General features: G+C 42.0%; 1 protein-coding gene across 3 annotated transcripts in view; it reads left to right on the forward strand.

The window, feature by feature from the left end:
* chadlb (chondroadherin-like b) overlaps positions 1 to 13,092 on the forward strand; it is a 34,667-nt gene extending 21,575 nt beyond the window's left edge. For all 3 annotated transcript variants that reach the window (XM_057826486.1, XM_057826487.1, XM_057826488.1), the window contains 7 exons: positions 173 to 318; positions 415 to 696; positions 773 to 992; positions 4,673 to 4,946; positions 6,025 to 6,437; positions 11,082 to 11,248; positions 11,322 to 13,092. In XM_057826486.1, the coding sequence (XP_057682469.1) occupies positions 173 to 318; positions 415 to 696; positions 773 to 992; positions 4,673 to 4,946; positions 6,025 to 6,437; positions 11,082 to 11,248; positions 11,322 to 11,592 (1,773 nt within the window). In that variant the 3' untranslated portion in view covers positions 11,593 to 13,092. The remainder of the gene's footprint in view (positions 1 to 172; positions 319 to 414; positions 697 to 772; positions 993 to 4,672; positions 4,947 to 6,024; positions 6,438 to 11,081; positions 11,249 to 11,321) is intronic.
* Positions 13,093 to 18,389: the final 5,297 nt, after the last annotated feature.

An 18,389-nucleotide genomic window follows, 5' to 3' on the forward strand; every position in this document is an offset into this window, starting at 1 on the left:
TGGTTTCAATTGCTCTTTAAGTCTCCTTAGGCATAGGGTTCACTTACTTACTTTTCCTCCTTCTGTCATTGTTTGCATGCTATCCTCATTTGAAAACCTAAAAATGTTTGAATGATTTTAGTTAAAGCAGACACTGTATTTTTATCTGTGTGATCTGTTATCTGTGTGACAGGGCTTGCAGAACATCAAGTGGCTTCGCCTCAGCCACAACTCTCTAAACTACTTGGACATTGAAGCCTTCGCTGGCTTGTTCACGCTCAACCGGCTCAGTCTGGACCACAACGAGTTGCAGTTTTTTCCCACCGAAACTATGACAAGGTAAGTTGACATTCAGCATGCCACTCCTGTCAACTAGCGTTGCACCGACACCTAAAAAATCTCTGAACTGTGAACGTATTCAACATCTTTGCATAGACTGCCAGAAGTGACCCGCCTGGATTTGAGCTACAACCCTATGACTTACCTGGGCGAGGAATCTGTGTCCATGGCCAAACTAAGCCACCTCTTCCTGGACCATATGTCCCTGCAGGACTTGGCCAACACTGCTGTATCCAAATCCCCTAGTCTAACTCACTTGGACCTGAGCCACAACCAGCTACGTGTCATCCAACCCTTCTCGGAAGGCACCCCGAAGTTGGCACGTCTCCACCTGACCGGAAACCCCGTCTACTGTAACTGCTACATGCGTCCGCTCAGGTCAAGGCGGACTTCCGTGAGCACAAACAACTCTCTGTGGACTCTACTCTTGACTTGTCATTTCACTGTGCTGCAGGGAATGGGCGATTCGTAGTAAGGTGAAGCTGGTCGGCACATGCGCGGGGCCTTTACACCTGTCCGGGGAGCTCCTTGAGGCTATCCAACCTCCTGAGCTACGCTGTCAGAGCCAGGAGGCCATGCTGAAAGCAGAGTTTGAAGAGGCGAGTAGAAGAGGGCCGCCACCGACTGAAGAGCCAGAGCGCAAAGTCAAGTGTCCTTCAAACTGTGTCTGTGAGGTGAGTACAGAAGAACTAATTTAAATGAGTGTATTACGAGTAGTAGTCCAATCAATTTGAAGTGGAAGGGTGGAAGTCAATGAATGTTCATTCATTTGCCGCCAGGCAGACAATGAGATAAGCAATCTGATCAAGCCATTATATTGATTTACAGTCAAGTGAGTATGCAGTAATTGTGCATTTGAAGTTCTGCGTCAAGGGAAAAAAAGTCTAAGTCCAAAATATATTACTGTGGTTCTTTTCTGGCTTCATTTAATTGTTTAGTTCGGTGCTTTCTGGCATTTCATGGTGCAAATTTTCAATCTTTGATTCTCGCTCAGAAGTTGTCGCTTTTGAAAAGCTTGGGTTTGAAAAAAAAAATTACGTCTATCCATCTTGCCTCTTTGGTCCTCGGGTGGCTTTGGCTAAGCTAGCAAATGACCGTCTAAGGTGCTAGTCAAATGATCTGTTTGAAAAATAATTTTGACCCATTAGAAAAGTATCTTTTCTTTTGTTCATTTCATTCATTTTTATAAACAACATTCTGCTGGAAAACTAATTAATTTTAAAAACGTTTATAGGACAGTTAATTACATGCAATGACACTTTTCGGCCACTAGGGAATAGGGGCAACACCCCTGGCACCTAAAACTCTGAGTATGTAAAATGCCTAAAGCATGTTTATTGAATCCCACAAATAGACAATATGGTAGTCGTTCCCCAACCCAGAGGTTGTGAGGTCGATTCTCCACCCTGATGACCTTGACCTTGTTGAAATTCTCACATTGACGCTGCTCCGCGTGCGCCCGCCGGGAAGGCCGAACCTCGCGCGTCCTCTTATTTTAACCCTTTGTACTGACTCCATGTTTCAAAAGCTTGAAGAACACTCACCAAAAACAGGTTGACAATTTATTCGTCGACAATGGTAAAAACAAGGCAAAACCAGACGACGGAGGGACAATTCTGGATCCAAAACAAGGCTATATGTTTCCGAGCAGAAAAAATCTGTGTTATCTCAGTGTCCAGTCTTCTTAAAGTCTTTGCTGAGGCGGGCCTTGTCGAAGGCGTTTCTGGGCGTTGCTTTTGGGCCATCCCCGCTGTGGCCGGTTTTGGGCGGCTTAGGTTCGTGCGCGGATTGGGACGCCCGCTATCAACTTTGCTGTCCGGGCTGGTTGTACTTGTTTTAGGAAAAAGCGCTTTGTCCTTGGAGTTTGCTGGGAGAGCTGATTGCCAGAGTTGGTGCGTCCATCTTGTGATAAGACGGCATTGTGTATCTCTTCTATTTCTTCTCATTAAACTATGGTGTGCTATTTATTTTATATTAGTAGTGTAGTCCTACCGTAAATATGAAAATGATACTATTTCCTGATTAATTATATTACGTGTGTTAGACTAATGCAAACAGTTAGACGGTGCCTACGAAAACCTGTACCATGTGTATGTGTTAGACCAGGGGTTCCCAACCTATTCCACTAAGGCACACTGTGGGTGCAGGATTTCATTCTTACCAAACAAGATGACAACACTTTTTCCCCAATCTGGTGTTTTACAAGTGCAATCAGTTGATTGCAGTCAGGTGTGGCTTGTTTTAGCAGAAGCCTCATTGGTTCAACTGTCTCTGCTGGATCGGCTGGAACAAAAACCAGGACCCACAGTGTGCCTTGAGGACTGGGTTGAAAACCCCTGTGTTAGACTATATATGTGTTAGACTAATGCAAACAATTATATGGTGTGTGCGATGACGATATCTTTTCTTCTTCACTAAGTATCCTTTAGAAAGATACTAAACCTGCTGCGTCACCAGTAGGTAGATGAGGATATAGTGCGAAGCGTCTTGAGGGCCTTAAAAATGTAGAAAGGCGCAATACAAGTGTAAGTCCGTTTAACCAATCAGAGGACGTGGTGAATACTAGTGCAGGAGAGAGAGGCGCGGCTGCATCTGACCTGAAATAACCCAGTGATGGTCGCCTGCAGATGGATTAAACAACATTTGTTTCTAGTGGCTGTATGAAGGATGAAAAGTGGCAATGTAATGAATCCAGTTGTGGCTAAACAATAGAATATGACAGTTAGCAACTGTGTGGCTAAGCCTCCCACCCCACCTGACGAGTTCGGTTGGGGGGGGGTCACGCCAGCGGGCGACAAAACTTTTGTTGCTCTGCCGTCTTTGCAAAATTCGCGCGAAAGCGTTAGTATTGACCAGAGGTTGCGCTAGACTTTTTCGTTGTCTGTCATTTTGACTGACAGGGTCATAAAAATCCGGTCATAATCTATTTTTACCTCTCACTTAAATTTTTAAAATGATGATAATGACATTGTGGTGACCATTTGTTTGGCATAATTCACCTTCCGTACTGGTGTGTCCATTTGGCCAAGCGCGTTAGCGGCTACGACACAGTCACGTGACAGAGACACTTAAGAGCCGCGCGCGTTCCGGTGTTCTGTTCGAATAGAGAGTTCACAGAGAGCAGCAGAGCTACAGCGGCTGGACACAGCAATTCGAGCTAACAAGACTCTTAACATTGCATACCGCTTCAACATATTCAACAGTATTTAGTTTTCATTTCATTTTAAATTAATATTCTGTCCAAACAAGCTTAACAGAGAATCCACACCGTTCCATCACACATCAAGCAGATGAATATGTAACTTTTTCTCCACAGTGACAAAAACAGCTGACTGTGGCCCCAGTAGGTAGGCTACATTTGGAACAATGAAATTAACAGTTCACCTGCTGTGGCCTGAACGGAGTCCTATACCTTCCTCCTGGTGTGCATGGACTTGAATTGCGTGCCCGCTTGTGCAGTCCCTGTTTTTTCACCTCTTTTATCAACACCATCGTCGTTTTGGGGCTTTTTGAAGAAACTTCGGACACTCATTTGCCTTGACATTTTTCAGAGTAAGGCCAACGACGTCATGCATCAAGAGAGACAATAGCTAATTAATATGCTCACTCGCCACCCTGTGGTCTGGGGTGTGAATTGCAGCCTGTCAAATTGACAGATGGACTTCAGTTTTTTCCGTCACCGTTTTAAAAAATCTGTCAACGACGGAAAATATTCGGTTAATGCGACCCCTGGTATTGACGTATGCCATAAAGCAGTCAGCACATTTGTAGTTTTTTACAGTTAGTACAGGTTAAAGCGATACATACCCCCTCAAGATGCAAAAGAGGTGTCATTCAACTAGTTGTCAGGCGACATATCACAAATGGCATGAAAATATTTTATAAAGGTTGAGTTGGTGTTACCTTAAATTCGGCCGGTCGGATATAAAAAAAAAAAAAGGCTGATATACGTCATATTTCCAAATATCGACCCCGATAATCGGTCTATCTCTAGTAAGTACTGTACATGCAGGTGCACAGTAATTGTCTAAGTACACGTATTTGTAGTAGCAGTACACAAAATAGTACGAATACACATAGGTAAACTTACTTGTCATCCCAGTACACGCAATTGTAGTGCAAATACTCAAGAACACAGACTCGTAGTACAAGTAACCATAGTTTAGTCCAATACACTTATCTCCACGGACCCCAGAAAAATTGACTTTGAGACCCCGTCCCTAGTATCGATGTAATGTCTACCAAACACTAAAAAGGCAGTACTGTAGAATGTATGCTGTGATGTCTCCTAGCCAAACTGTAATGAAATAAGATAATGAAAGTGTTGTGGCGTCCATCTCCTGAACAACTTCAGGCCGAGATACACCATTCCTCCTGCGAGAACCACGGCCACACCAAAGTTCCTCGAGGTTTCTCTCCCGACACGCGCCTCCTGGACCTGCGTGGGAATAACTTTCACTACATCCCAAGCAACAGCTTCCCTGGAGTTTCCCAGGTGGTTTCCTTGCACCTGCAACGCTGCAAGATCGTAGAGTTGGAGGACGGCGCATTCAGTGGCATGAAGGGCCTCATCTACTTGTACCTCTCGGAGAATCTCATCTCCTCTCTCAGCCCTGAAGCATTTAAAGGTATTGTGGCCACAAACATTAGTTGACACTTCGCTTAACAGTTATATTGAAGTAGCCAAAGCAATAACCATTAGCGCAAGTGAAGAAACATTTGAAACTAAAAATGTCCCGACCGATCGGGTCCGATCACGTCATTTTCAAAGTATCGGAATCGGCAAAAAAATATCGGACATGCCTTTTTTTAATATATTTATATTTTAAATTAAATCGTTTTCTAATTATTTATTTTATTTAATATTTCTAAGTATTTAACGTTATAGACAAAATGTCTTACACTCATCCAGAGTTTTGGCTTAAAACTGCGGTATTTTTTTTTCAAATCACGTTAAAATATTAAACGCAATTAACGCATGCGCTGCACAACCCACTCACGCATTGTCGCATTCAGTCTGTAATAGCGCTGATTTACCTATGTATAGAGCTCAAAGGCAGCGTAAAATGAGTAGAGTGAATTTTGGCAGTCTTTGGAGCCTTTATTTAAATGGCTAAAGCCTTAAAATCCCTCTCTCAACAATCAGCAATATCGTGGGAAAGCAATGTGGGGAAGAAAGATAGTAGTAGATCATTTTCTTTACACCTTATGTTATTTCCCAACGCAGAGAAGATATATCAATTGGTGCCAATACGCACAGTCATGGTTGCACTTCCCATCATGCATTTGGGCAGAATAGTTAAATGGCTACAGTATCATTTACTGAAAGCTCAACAAATACACTAGATGACAATATTTAGTCACAATATACAAAGTCACATTTATCCTTTAAGAATTACAAGTCTATCCGTGGATCCCTCTCACAGAAAGAATGTTAATAATGTAAATGCCATCTTGAGGATTTATTGTCATAATAAACAAATACAGTACTTAGGTACTGTATGTTGAATGTATATATTATCCGAGTTTTATTCATTTTTTTCTTAATGCATTGCCAAAATATATATGATGGGGAAAAATTATCGGGAATGATTGGAATTGGATCGGGAAATATCGGGATCGGGAGCAAAAAAACATGATCGGAACAACCCTATTTGAAACCCCTGAGTTCCACTCACTCTTAATTGGGTGTACTGTCATCCACAGGACTCCCACAGCTGACTTACCTGCACCTGGAGAAGAACAACTTCACCATCTTCCCAAAAGGATCTTTTAAACTACTTCCGGGCCTTCTCGCGCTTCATTTGGAAAACAACTCCATTGCCAAGCTGGAAGCCAACTCTCTAAACGGTGCCGAGGGCCTCAGAGCTCTCTACCTCACTGGGAATGTCATAGACCACGTGTCACCTAAGGCTTTGGAGCAGGCCACTGACCTCGATACGCTCCACCTGGCTGGCAACAAGCTCAAAGAGGTGCCTACTGAAGCCCTGAGAAAGTTGAAAAACATGAAGGACCTCAGGCTGTCGGGGAACACCATTCGCTGGGTGGGACCAAATGCTTTCCAGCCTTTGGGAATATCACTAAGGGAGCTTTATTTGGATAACATGGGGTTGGAGAAGGTGAGTTAGCTAAGATACCAACCAACTAACAGTTTACCTGTAGGTGCAGTAGATTCTCACACTCAGAAGGCTGTGCAATTGGTTTGTATATGTGAAAATACTTGAAGAGGACATGCCCTTGAAATGGGTGTTTCAACAAGACAATGAACCCCAAACACACGAGTAAAAATGAGACTTGGTTCCAGACCAGCAAAGTGAATGTCATGGAGTGGCTGGCCCAATCCCCAGACCTTAATCCAATCGAGAATTTGAGGGGTGTCATCAAAAATGCCGTTTCTAAAGCAAAACCAAGAAATGTAAATGAATTGTGGAATGTCTAAAAGGAATACTGAAGTGGAATAACAGCTGAAATGTGGCACAAGTTGGTTGACTTCATGCCACACAAATGTGAAACAGTTATAGAAAACTGTTGTCAAACAACAAAATATTAGTTTACTGATTTAAAAACGTTTGTACAACATGGTTTTGAGTTTGTAAAGTCAATGGCAGGCACCGCTATATTGTTTACACACCACTTTCAACTAATGGCCCAATTGCACAGCCTTAAGAGTGTGTATATCATGTTTAAAATATATATATATATATATATGGCCTGAATGATATTTGAAAAAATTAAAATTGAGATATATAGGCAGTCCCCGGGTTACGAACGAGTTCCATTCCTACGCTGGCGACGTCAACAATTTCCGCGTGGGTCCGAATTAACCCTTTAAAGTGCCTGTGACACGAAAAAGCATGTTTATTTCATAATACACGCGGTATTTTATGCTCCTGAATGAAATGGACCGCTTGGATGTGTGTGGAAGTGATCGCTATATTTATTTAGTTTTTTGAATCCGGCGCCATGAAAATGAGCGACTTCCGTCAACAGTCTCTAGCTGAGAAAGAGGGCGCTGTGACGTGTACAGAGGAAGGAGTCCTCTTCCCTATACAGCTGTACTGTTGTATGAGAAGGACTGCGGATTCATCTGATTTTGCGGATTAATACGTTTATTTTTCGCATCACGCCAGCCAAACGGTTGCAGAAAATCTTGCTGTAGGAGGGAGAGGCGTGTGCGCCTTTTTGGGGTTTCAAAAGGTTCCCATTCATCGGTGGATTTTGGCCAAAACAAGCCCGACTACTGTGGGACAATGGGACTTACGAGGAAGTGAGTAAACATCGTGTTTTGTATTATGTCAAATACTAGGATCATTTTAATATGTAGGTGGCTTGCATTTTGTGGCTGACATGCTCCTTGTCCTCTCGGCCAACGAGCGGCGGCTTATCGCACATCCCCCCGCCGGGAGAGCACTATACCCTGCTTATTCCCTTCTTCATGTGGCCGGTGTTCTGTCAAATTTTCCTACCGATCAGAAATTGCAACTGTGAGTTAAAAATAGCTGCGAATACAGCCATTACAAAGTAAACACTACAAACTTTCTTTAAATAAAGGACTACTTATGTTTGATCATGGATGGGAATGTAAAAAGCTCTCCTCATACACATTAGCTGGACATGATAGCTGCACAACAACTGCAGCCGCCCTCCTCCATGGAGTCTCTCGCTGTTTACGACTTCGCCGTGTAGTAAAGCATTATTTTGCCATATTCGTGTCGACCATTTGGCAGCTACACGCTCCTCCGAAGTTGGCCAGTTTGTTCAGTGGACATTGTCCAGCTGCTTCCCCGGTGAGCTCTCCTGTCCGTAGTAGCAGGGGAACGAGCTGTATATTGCTCTCCGCCGGGCGGTTTGCCGATCGGCAAAGACAATCGACAACCCAGTCGTCATGTGAAATGATCCGGGCTAGTTATGTATGATTTTCCGCTTTGAAGACTTTGAAACATCACTCGGTTTGGATTAGCATGTCGGCTAGCTGTCACGCCTCTTGGTTTGTTTACATTCTCCGAAGCCGGGGAAGGGAAATGACATAAGCCCGATTTAGGTGGCATAAAAAATATCGTAAGTCGACAGTTTTGACCATTATGGAGTAATTTTGCCATGTCGTCTTGAATAAATGTAGTTTTATTATTTCATATTCCATTTAGCACAAGACTGTTATTTGTCATGACCATGCCATTTATTATCTATTATCTATTGGGGAAAAAAATACTTGGATAAAAAGAATATCCTGTAAAAATATTGGAGTAGAGAGACTGAAACAATGACATTTTGCAGCTCTCTTCGTCGTGTTTTCCTCGTTCTGAATAATTCCCCTTCAATGGGCTGCATACTAAATCAGATGAAATAGTGACTCCGCTGACATCATCCACCTGTTGGGGACGCTAAATAATAATACTAATAATAGTAGGCGTGATTAACCGGCAGATTAAAAGACTAATTTCTCGTCATCTGTGCTTTGCTAAATTGTTGTATATCGTCGAATCGTCTCAGAATATGATTGTAATTCACATAATAATCCTATTTAAGACTTTTTTTCCTGTCGTACGCACTTTAAGTACACCAAAATAAATATCGAAAGTCCAAAAGTATAATATTTTGTTGAATGATGGAGGATACGCTGTCCTCTTGTGGCAGCGTTGGGTCTCGCTGGACTGTCGCTTTATGACTGAGGAGCAGACTCGTCTCTGACATGAATAAGAGACAGTTAAGCTTTGGTTTGGCCCACATATGGCTGTAAGTTGTTTCAGCCAAACTTTTGAACCGTAGTGTATGTTTGTGTATGCATTTGTCATTAAGTCTACAGCTACAGTTTGTGGAGTTACGTGTGAGCGATTTGCTATGAGAATAGTAGATACGTTAGAATTGGGAGCATTTAAGCTAGCGGATTTTTGTTAGGTAAATTAGGCTAATTGAATCTAGTAAATTTACATATCGATCAGACTACATGGACATTTGAACAGTTGCTTTGTGTCATGTTTTAATGTTAAAATGCATATCGTATTGAACATAAGTGTACATACTGTATGTGTTACAGCTTTACAAATTGTCAAAAGTGAATTAAGTTTCAAAATGCACAATTGTTTGATGTCTGTGAAGCTGAACAACTTCGAGGAAAGAACACGTCATATTAAAAGTGTAAAGTAAAAAATACTGTGAGGTACAATAAGGTACTGTTTGTGCAACTAAGAAAAAAAATAAACTACTGGAGACAAATTGGCGGGCGGGACTCCAGCGATGTAAAGTCAAAATCGCGAAAAGTCGAGTACGTTGTAACCCGGGGACTGCCTGTATATTGACAAGGCTACACAATTAGGTACACCAGTGCAAGAAGTTACTTTTTTTTAAGGTGCACCAGCATAAAATGTAGTCGCACCCACATTTTTCATTGCATCAGCCATACTTTAATATAATTGACGCTAACTTTTCATGTAATGAAAAAACAGCCATCTAAGTTTTTTCCCACAATGGCCTTTCTTTAGCGCGCCGCACAACCCAAAGTGTTTGGCTCATCGACACTGTTCGAATACCGGAATGACCGGAATTCTCGTGCGATCTTTCGAATGACACCCAAAAAATATGACCAATTACTCAACGGCATCGTCCGCTGCACTGGTCGTTCTGCTCGGTCGTCTAGCGCCTGGCATCCCCCCGGTTATTCTGTTCGGTCATCCGCCGCCTGGCATCCTGGACGTCCGTGCAGCCAGCCGTTCGTTCCGTTGAATTGGGTTGCGGGTCTTACCAAATGCGCTACTGCCCTCCAGTGGCCAGTTTTATTGCTTTAAAATGGATTTTCAACGTTTTCGCTTTGGAGCCAAGTTGAATCAGATGTCTCTTGTGGGGGAAAAAAAACGTAAAAGACGTATAAATACATCTTTGGGACACAAACAAAAATAGAACATATTTATACGTTTTTGGGAGTTAATGTAGTCGTACAAATTTTTATCCAATTCACATAAATCAAAAATTGCCAAAAGGGGAGTAAAAGATGTATACAGAATGTGCCAAAAACCTACAGTTCCCCTAAAATTCACCAAAAACCTTCACATTTTTTTCTAATGGCCAAAATTTCTTCATTTTCAATGGCAGAAAAACATTGGTGGTTGTGATTTTTGACCAAAAACTTACCATTACAGTCCTTTGACATTCGACTAGCGCCCAAGTGAGTGGAATGCCAAGCCATTCACAGCCATTTATGTCGATTCTATTGACAATGATGACCCTGAAATGTCCCCAAATTAACAGGAAGTGACCTGAAATCAGCAGGACGTGACCCCAACGGGTTTACCTGCGAAAGCAAAGCTACCATCGCAATTTCTCCAGAAATTACATTTTCTAGTTCACGAGTCCACTGAAATTCGCTAACGCTGCCGACCGAGAACAGCTTCTCGACAAAGATTGACTAAACGATAATTAACACACTTGCGCCTTTGCTCGTAGAGCTACCGAGCCTTCACTCGCCACATCAAAGCTACAAACCTGTCAATCATCGTTAACTTTAAGTACCAAACACCAACTGCACTGGTGACCAGAAAAAGCAGCAGGAGGGAGAGTGAGACGCTGTATGAGCACGAAGCTGAAAAACAAATACTATTTTAAAAATTAAAATCCCGTTTTCTTTTTCAGCCGATTCTGATCCTCTCAAAAATGCCGTGATCAGATCGGGACATCCCTAATACAAATATTTACTGATATCATAACTTTACTACCTCAGTAATATGGCACTCAATTCCTGGGTTTCTTGTTGTTGTTTTTTAACATCCCAGATGTCACATAGCTCCTTGGCAGGCTTGGGTTCAGGTTTGAGGAGCCTTTTCCTGGAGGGCAACAATCTGGAAGAAGTGCCAGACCTCCATCCGCTCACCTCTTTGGAGGTCATCAACCTAGCAGATAACCCACTGATGTGCGACTGCCCTCTGCTGCCACTACGCCTGTATGTCTCAACACGTGTTTATCCATTTTGTGGTAGGCCTTAATTTCATATTTAATGTTTTTCATCTGTCTAGCTGGATTGAGAAAGTCAACCTAAAGGTACGAGCCACCTGCGCCAACCCCCCTGAGCTGAAGGGTCGCAGGGTCAAAGACGTCCACGTTTTCAAGGCCTGCCCAGGAGGCGAAGCTCTTCCTTCTGCTCCGAGCGCTAAAACGCCCAAGGCCACGAAACCCAAGCCGATGCACCTCAGTAGAGCTAAGCAGGGCAAGATGCTCAAAAGTAAACTTCCCAAGAAACCAAAGACGAAAGTGGCGAAGAAAAGCAAGAGACTGAGCATGGCGTGAAGCTGCCAAATACTTATGAACTCAAATGAGATTTGTAAATAAGTCTTTGCAGCCTTAGTGGTAATCAATACACAAGCGACAATTGGCTGGCTGGTGGCAACCACTATACAGCAATTACAATTTACTAGTGTTGCACCGATATGGCAATGAAATGACATCAGTATCAGCGAGGACTAAGTATATACACTTCAAATTTCGTGCCCTCAGTTAATCGCGGATTTTTTTTTCCAATTAGAAAATAAAGACAGATGAGCTGTCCCGATCCGATCACGCAGTCTCACTCTCCCTCCTGCTCTTTTTCTTGGTCAGGCAGTGCACTGGAGTTGATTATTAAAGTTAGTTGAGGTTTGATCTAGCCAGAGACGCCTGGGAGCTGAAACATCAAAGCGCCACATGCGTCAATCATCGTTTAACTTGTTAAACAGTTGCTATGGCAACTTGTGAGTAGCTTGAGCGGATTTGAGTGAACTCACTCAATGAAGCATTTAATAAAAACAAGCATTTTTCCACTTTATTCTTGTTTAAAAATAATTCAGTGGGAAAGTAACATGTTTAAAACTTCAATATTACAGCGGTCCATCACAGATTTTTTTTAAATTAAAAAAATACGGATGAGCTGTCCGAGCCGATCGCGTCGTCTCCCTCTCCCTGGAGTTGCTTATTAAAGTTAACAATGATTGACAGACGTTTAATTTGGAACTTGCCAGAGAAGCTTTTCTAGGGGAAGAAAAATTTTGAACAGGAGGGCATTTAAAAAAAAATAACAGGAAAACCCTAACTGGAGGTGAGAGCACACGAAAGCAGAATTAAAGACGCCATGATTTTAATGATATTATCGCGTACTTACCTCTTTTAGATCCAAAAATTCCATGTAGCATGTATCACTGAGTGTCAAGACACAGCTGTGAATGGCCAGAGCCGATATATATACTACGTGTCCCATGATCACTCTTTGCCCACGTAGCCAATCGCATTGGACTTGGTAGATCTAACGTAGCACATCTAGTTTGCTATTTGATGATATCTAATGTGCGTGCGCGAGTGTTGTCGGAGCATTAAAAAAATTAACAAACGTCACAGAAGTCACGTCTGCTCATTACTGCACAACACCAGCTTATGACAATCGACTTTCATAAACAGGACGAGTTTAAAGAGCATACGACAGGAGAAAAAAAGTCTTAAATGGCATTATTATGTGAATTAGAATCATATTTTGAGACGATTCGACTATATACAACAATTTAGCAAAGCGCAGATGACGAGAAATTAGTCTTTTAATCTGCCGGTTAGCCACGCCTACCATTATAGGGCTTTAGCGTCCCCAACAGGTGGATGACGTCAGCGGTAGACTGGGCTCATCGGTTTTACTATTCAGCCCATTGAGGGGGAATTATACAGAACGAGGAAAACGCGACGAAGAGAGCCGCAAAATATCATTGTTTCAGTCTCTACTCCAATATTTTTACAGGATATTTTTTTTATCAAAGTATTTTTCCCCAATAGCTATATAAATGGCTTGAGAAGGACCAGTCAGCCCGTCGAGGGGAACTATTCACAACGAGGAAAACACGACGAAGAGAGCTGCAAAATGTCATTGTTTCTGTCTCTTTACTTCAATATTTTTACAGGATATTCTTTTTATCCAAGTATTTTCCCCAATTGCTAAATAAATGGCATGGTCATGACAAATAACAGTCTTGTGCTAAATGGAATATGAAATAATAAAAATGCATTTATTCAGGACGACATGGCAAAATTACTCCATAATGGTCAAAACTGTCGACTTCACCTTTACTGTCGCACCTCCCGAACGATATTTTATGACACCTAAATCGGACATATGTCATTTCCTGTTGAGTTAATTATCGAGGGTTGTTTGATTGAATAAATAAAATGTATTATTATTATTATATTTTCTTGTGCTCATACATACATACATAATACATATTGCCATATTTTTTCTTATTGATATAACCAGTAAATGATTATTGCTTGCTATCCTAGGTTGTAGTATAATGTTTAAGTGTTACAAAGAGTAAAGAGGGTCGGGATGACAACTGCCTTGCTTCATGGCCGCATCATTGCATAACTAGACCTTCCAGGACATCTTCAGCACCTGACGTCTAGACTTTCGTCTAGACTTTCGAGGACAATTTTCCATTCGAGGACATCTTCCATGGCCGCAGCGTTGCATAACTGAAGTGTCTGGTCATTCTGACCACTTTACCTGTGCCTTTGCTTACACACGTGTATTTAGTTAGTTCCACCTACATGCTCACACATAGCCAACCAAAATCACATGGGTGTCTCCAGCTTGCTTTCCCCCTCCCTTCAGGGCGGCACCCTTCTGTGTTAGGACAAACCCCTAATAAAAAGCGCAAGGAGGGTTTTTCTTCCTTAGATCAATTTTGGTGACTATACAGTGTAATCTAGCAGTCCTCTGTCTAGTCCCTCTTTGCTCTCCTTGGCCAAGAAAACGGAGTGTCTTCTCTCCTTATTTTTGGGTAATTTTACAAATGCCCACCTAAGGGTCTATTTTTGAACTTGACACTTATTTGGTCCATAGGGCCGGATTGCGACATACCTGGTGTTTCCTGGAGCGGAGGGGACCTCCATTCAAAGCGTGCACGTACCTCGGTTTTCGAGGGGACTGGCCTCACCTCCGCTTCTGGAGGCGAAGGGTTGAAGCAAAGCCAAAATGACTGAAGGCACCTCAAGGTAGGATCACCCTAATTGTATGAGTGTAGCAATTTGTGCGACTGATTAATTTTTAAGGGCGACGGTGTCCTGTACGTACTTAAACTCCGTAATAAAAAATAGACACACCTAGAAAGGGAGCGATACGATATTTCGCGTCTTTTCTGGGTGCACGTTCCGTGTCTATTTTGATAGACGCACCTAGAAAGGAAGTAATTAGATTTAGAAATTAAACTTTGGAGCTAAATACAGTAATTGAGGCTCTTGTGTGGCAGGGAAGAGGCTCGTATCACGAGGTCGTGATATACTGCGAACGCAGAGTACTATAGTTTGAAGGTTAAATGTTTCATTTGCGTCTTTTTTTGAATGCACGTTCCGTGTCTATTGTGGTAAAATAGACGCATTTAAAAAAGGAGGTGACACGATACCTTACGTCTTTTCTGGGTGCACGTTCCGTGTCTATCATCTTGACGACATGGCAAAATTACTCCATAATGGTCAAAACTGTCGACTTCACCTTTACTGTCGCACCTCCCGAACGATATTTTATGACACCTAAATCGGACATATGTCATTTCCCTTCCCAGGCTTCGGAGAATGTAAACAAACCAAAAGGCATGACAGCTAGCCGACATGCTAACCCGAACCGAGTGATGTTTCAAAGTCTTCGAAGCGGAAAATCACACATAACTAGCCTGGATTTATTGACATGACGACTAGGTTGTCGATTGTCCTTGCGGATCGGCAAACCGCCCGGCGGAGAGCAATTTACAGTTCGTTCCCCGGAGGAGGGTGGCTGCAGTTGTTGTGCAGCTAACGTGCTGCTAATGTGCATGAGGACAGCTTTTTACATGCCTATCAATGATCAAACGTAAGTAGTCCTTTATTTAAAGAAAGTTTGTAGTGTTTACTTTGTAATCGCTGTATTCGTATTTGACATAATACAAAACAAGATGTTTACTCACTTCCTCGTAAGTCCAATGGTCCCACAGTAAATATCCACGGTGAATGGGAACCTTTTGAAACTACAAAAAGGCGCATACACCTCTCCCTCATACAGAATGATTTTTCTGCAGCCGTTTGGCTGGCATGATGCGAAAAATAAACGTATTAATCCGCAAAATCAGCTGAATCCTTCGTCCTCATACGCAACGGTACGCTGTATGGTGAAGAGGACGTCTTCTACCGTACACGTCACAGCGCCCTCCTCCTCAGTGCAAGACCGAAGCCGGAAGTCACTTATTTTCATGGCGCGGGATTCAAAAAACTAAATAAATATAGCGATCGCTTCCACACACATCCAAGCGGTCCTTATCATTCAGGAGCATAAAATACCGCGTATATTATGAAATAAACATGCTTTTTTGTGTCATATGCACTTTATAGTACAGCGCTCTTAATTTGCCACTCATAATCTAACCGTGATGTAGCTCTCAGTGTCCCGGAGTATCCAGCTGTCTGTTGTCAAATCGAGGTTGTTCGTAGCAGCCAAGTCTGTAACAATGTTTTGTTGGACTTCGTTGCAAATTTCGTTGTAAATTTCCAGGAAGACAGTCTTTGTGAAATATGCACGAGAGGGGATAGCAAACCCAAAATTCTGCCACACAGTTGATCTGTACGACGCTGAAGCCACCTCCTCAAATTTCTGTCTTTCCTCGCGAGTCATGATTGTCGTGTCTGTTACCTCTGCCACAAACAAATGCAGTGTGCTTCACTCCGCCCCCCCATGCAGATTTGGGGGTGGGGGTGGCTGCTCGCGGGGAAGAGATGTCTCAGAGCTTTTCAAGGCAAAGCCCTCAGTTTTCTATGCACCCCGGGCATATTAGTGAGCGCACGCAAGAAAAAATTCGGAAAATACATTTTGGGAGCTTTTAATTTGCATCGTATATTTTTGCGTATTGAATCGAAGCGGGCGTATCGAACGGTTCAATATAAAACCGAGTATTGTTGCATTCTTAGAAGCCAACTATGCTCATAGTGGTAAAAAAATTAAGATTAAAAAATTAAATTAAATTAAAGTTAATTCCTGTTCATCCCTCCAACATCAAATGGATTGGACGTCTATGGCCATCAATAGCAGCCAGAGAGACAATTTTGGCGTATGGACCCATCGCAAAGCCCCTCCCCCATTTAAAACTGTCAACTGAAGGCTCTGTCAAATTCTCAATGACATTGATTGATGGAACGAACGATGAATGGATGATGGCAGGAGTTCAAATTTCTGAATTTGCACAACCACAGCTGGCAATAGACCAGTTTTTTTTTTTTTTTTTAAGGAAACCACGGACTCAGACTTGTGGGCTCTAATAAGCAACAATTGTTCTCTTGTACTAAAATATGTTATTAGAAACATAAAATATTGCCATTGATTTAAAAATCTATAATATTTAGTACATGTTTTAACCTGCGGAGGGCGCCATGTTTTACGTGTGCAATGCACGCTGGGGGTGATAACGCGGTTGGGCTGGACTGGGAAAAAAGCTGTTCTCTATACAAGTGAAGCTAGTCCAACGACTAGCATGATTTTGTCACATTGTGCTGTTGGAAGAGTTCCCGATGTCGTACCTGGATCCAATTCCAACTTGTCAGCTGTGTCTTTAAAGTCGGTTTACAGAGATATTGACTTCCTGCCATTTGGCAGTTTGTGGTTGCATCCTTGCCTTGGTTTTTTCTAGAGCTGGGAATCTCTGGGCACCTAACGATTCGATTACGATTCAGAGGCTCCGATTCGATTATAAAACAATTATTGATGCACCCCCCTCCTTTTTTTTCCCCTCTTTTTATTTTATTTTTTTAATGTTTTGTACATTAGTTCCAAAATTGTTCAAAAATACTCTCAGGCTAAACCACACTACTATTTCAGTATCAAGTTAACATATAGCAGTAAACAAATATACAAAAATACCATTAAATAAAAAACTCCAGTCCCCATTCTGTATCAGCAGCTTTAAACTACATTGAATTAATTTAATGTTGTGAATCAACCGTTAAATTTGTTAAAATTGCTCCCGTTATTCCATAATTTCCCTTTTGTCTACTTTCGACATGTGAAAGTTTTAAAACTATTTTAAAGATAGATTCAAGTCAATATTTTACCGATTTAGGAGTATTTTAAATAAAAAGTTAATTAGGTTTGCTTGGAAGGTTCGCTACAACAGCCTTGCAGGGAAGTGTACTGCTTTAAGATGGCGGCCGTTTATAACGTACACATCTAGCTTTTTGTAGATGTGCTGCTAACACTACCAAATCTATAATGCATCTAGTCCTATATAAATGATATCCACCGTAACATTATATGGATGTACTTGTAGCAGCTTTTCGGCAGCAGTCAGGTATGTTGTTGTGTTTTTTTTATCTCGTTGCATGAGTTGAGCTAGAGCCGTGAGTTGAGCATTGGCATTACCCGAGGGGCAGGGTATTGGGAAGCATGATGTTTAGCTACTCTCGCTCCGTTCCGTCCCGAAGACCGCGCGGCGCGCTGAGTGTTGTGTACTTCCGCTTTACTTCGCATATTTCAATAATCGGAATTTGGATGTTTGTGAATCGTTTTCGAATCTTCCACGGCCGAATCGCGAATAATCTTAAGAATCGGAAATTTTGCACACCTCTAGTTTTTTCGTTCGTCTGCGTCTCACCGCGTTTTTTTTTTTTTTTTTTTTTATTGACTTGGCGCTCTCTGTGCGAAGAGGGCGAGAGACGGGATTTTATAACCCGGACATTCTATTTTACGGTGTTTTTAAAGACGCCACATGATTTAAGTGTCATGTGCAGGGGTGCACATAATTTTTTTGCCCAGGTTCTCAGAGGAGGACCTGGAGATGTGACTTGGTCCTCATTGAGCTTGAGAGCTGACCCGCCTGATGCGATAAAATTGTGACAAGCTTTACATAGAGCCAATTACCTTTAATTAATTATATAAACAATTAACGCTTGATTAACATCAACAACAAAATTGCCATTACTTTGAAGTGAAATGTAAAGAAATAAACATAAAAGCACTAATTCAAAATAAAGGGCATTCATATGCGGCTCTCACATTAACTCCAAGCCTTTGTAAAAGTGGGATGTCCTCCTCATATGAGCTCCTTGAACGTGCATGT

The sequence above is a fragment of the Corythoichthys intestinalis genome, chromosome 21, assembly GCF_030265065.1.
Source record: "Corythoichthys intestinalis isolate RoL2023-P3 chromosome 21, ASM3026506v1, whole genome shotgun sequence".
NCBI classification, from domain to species: domain Eukaryota; kingdom Metazoa; phylum Chordata; class Actinopteri; order Syngnathiformes; family Syngnathidae; genus Corythoichthys; species Corythoichthys intestinalis.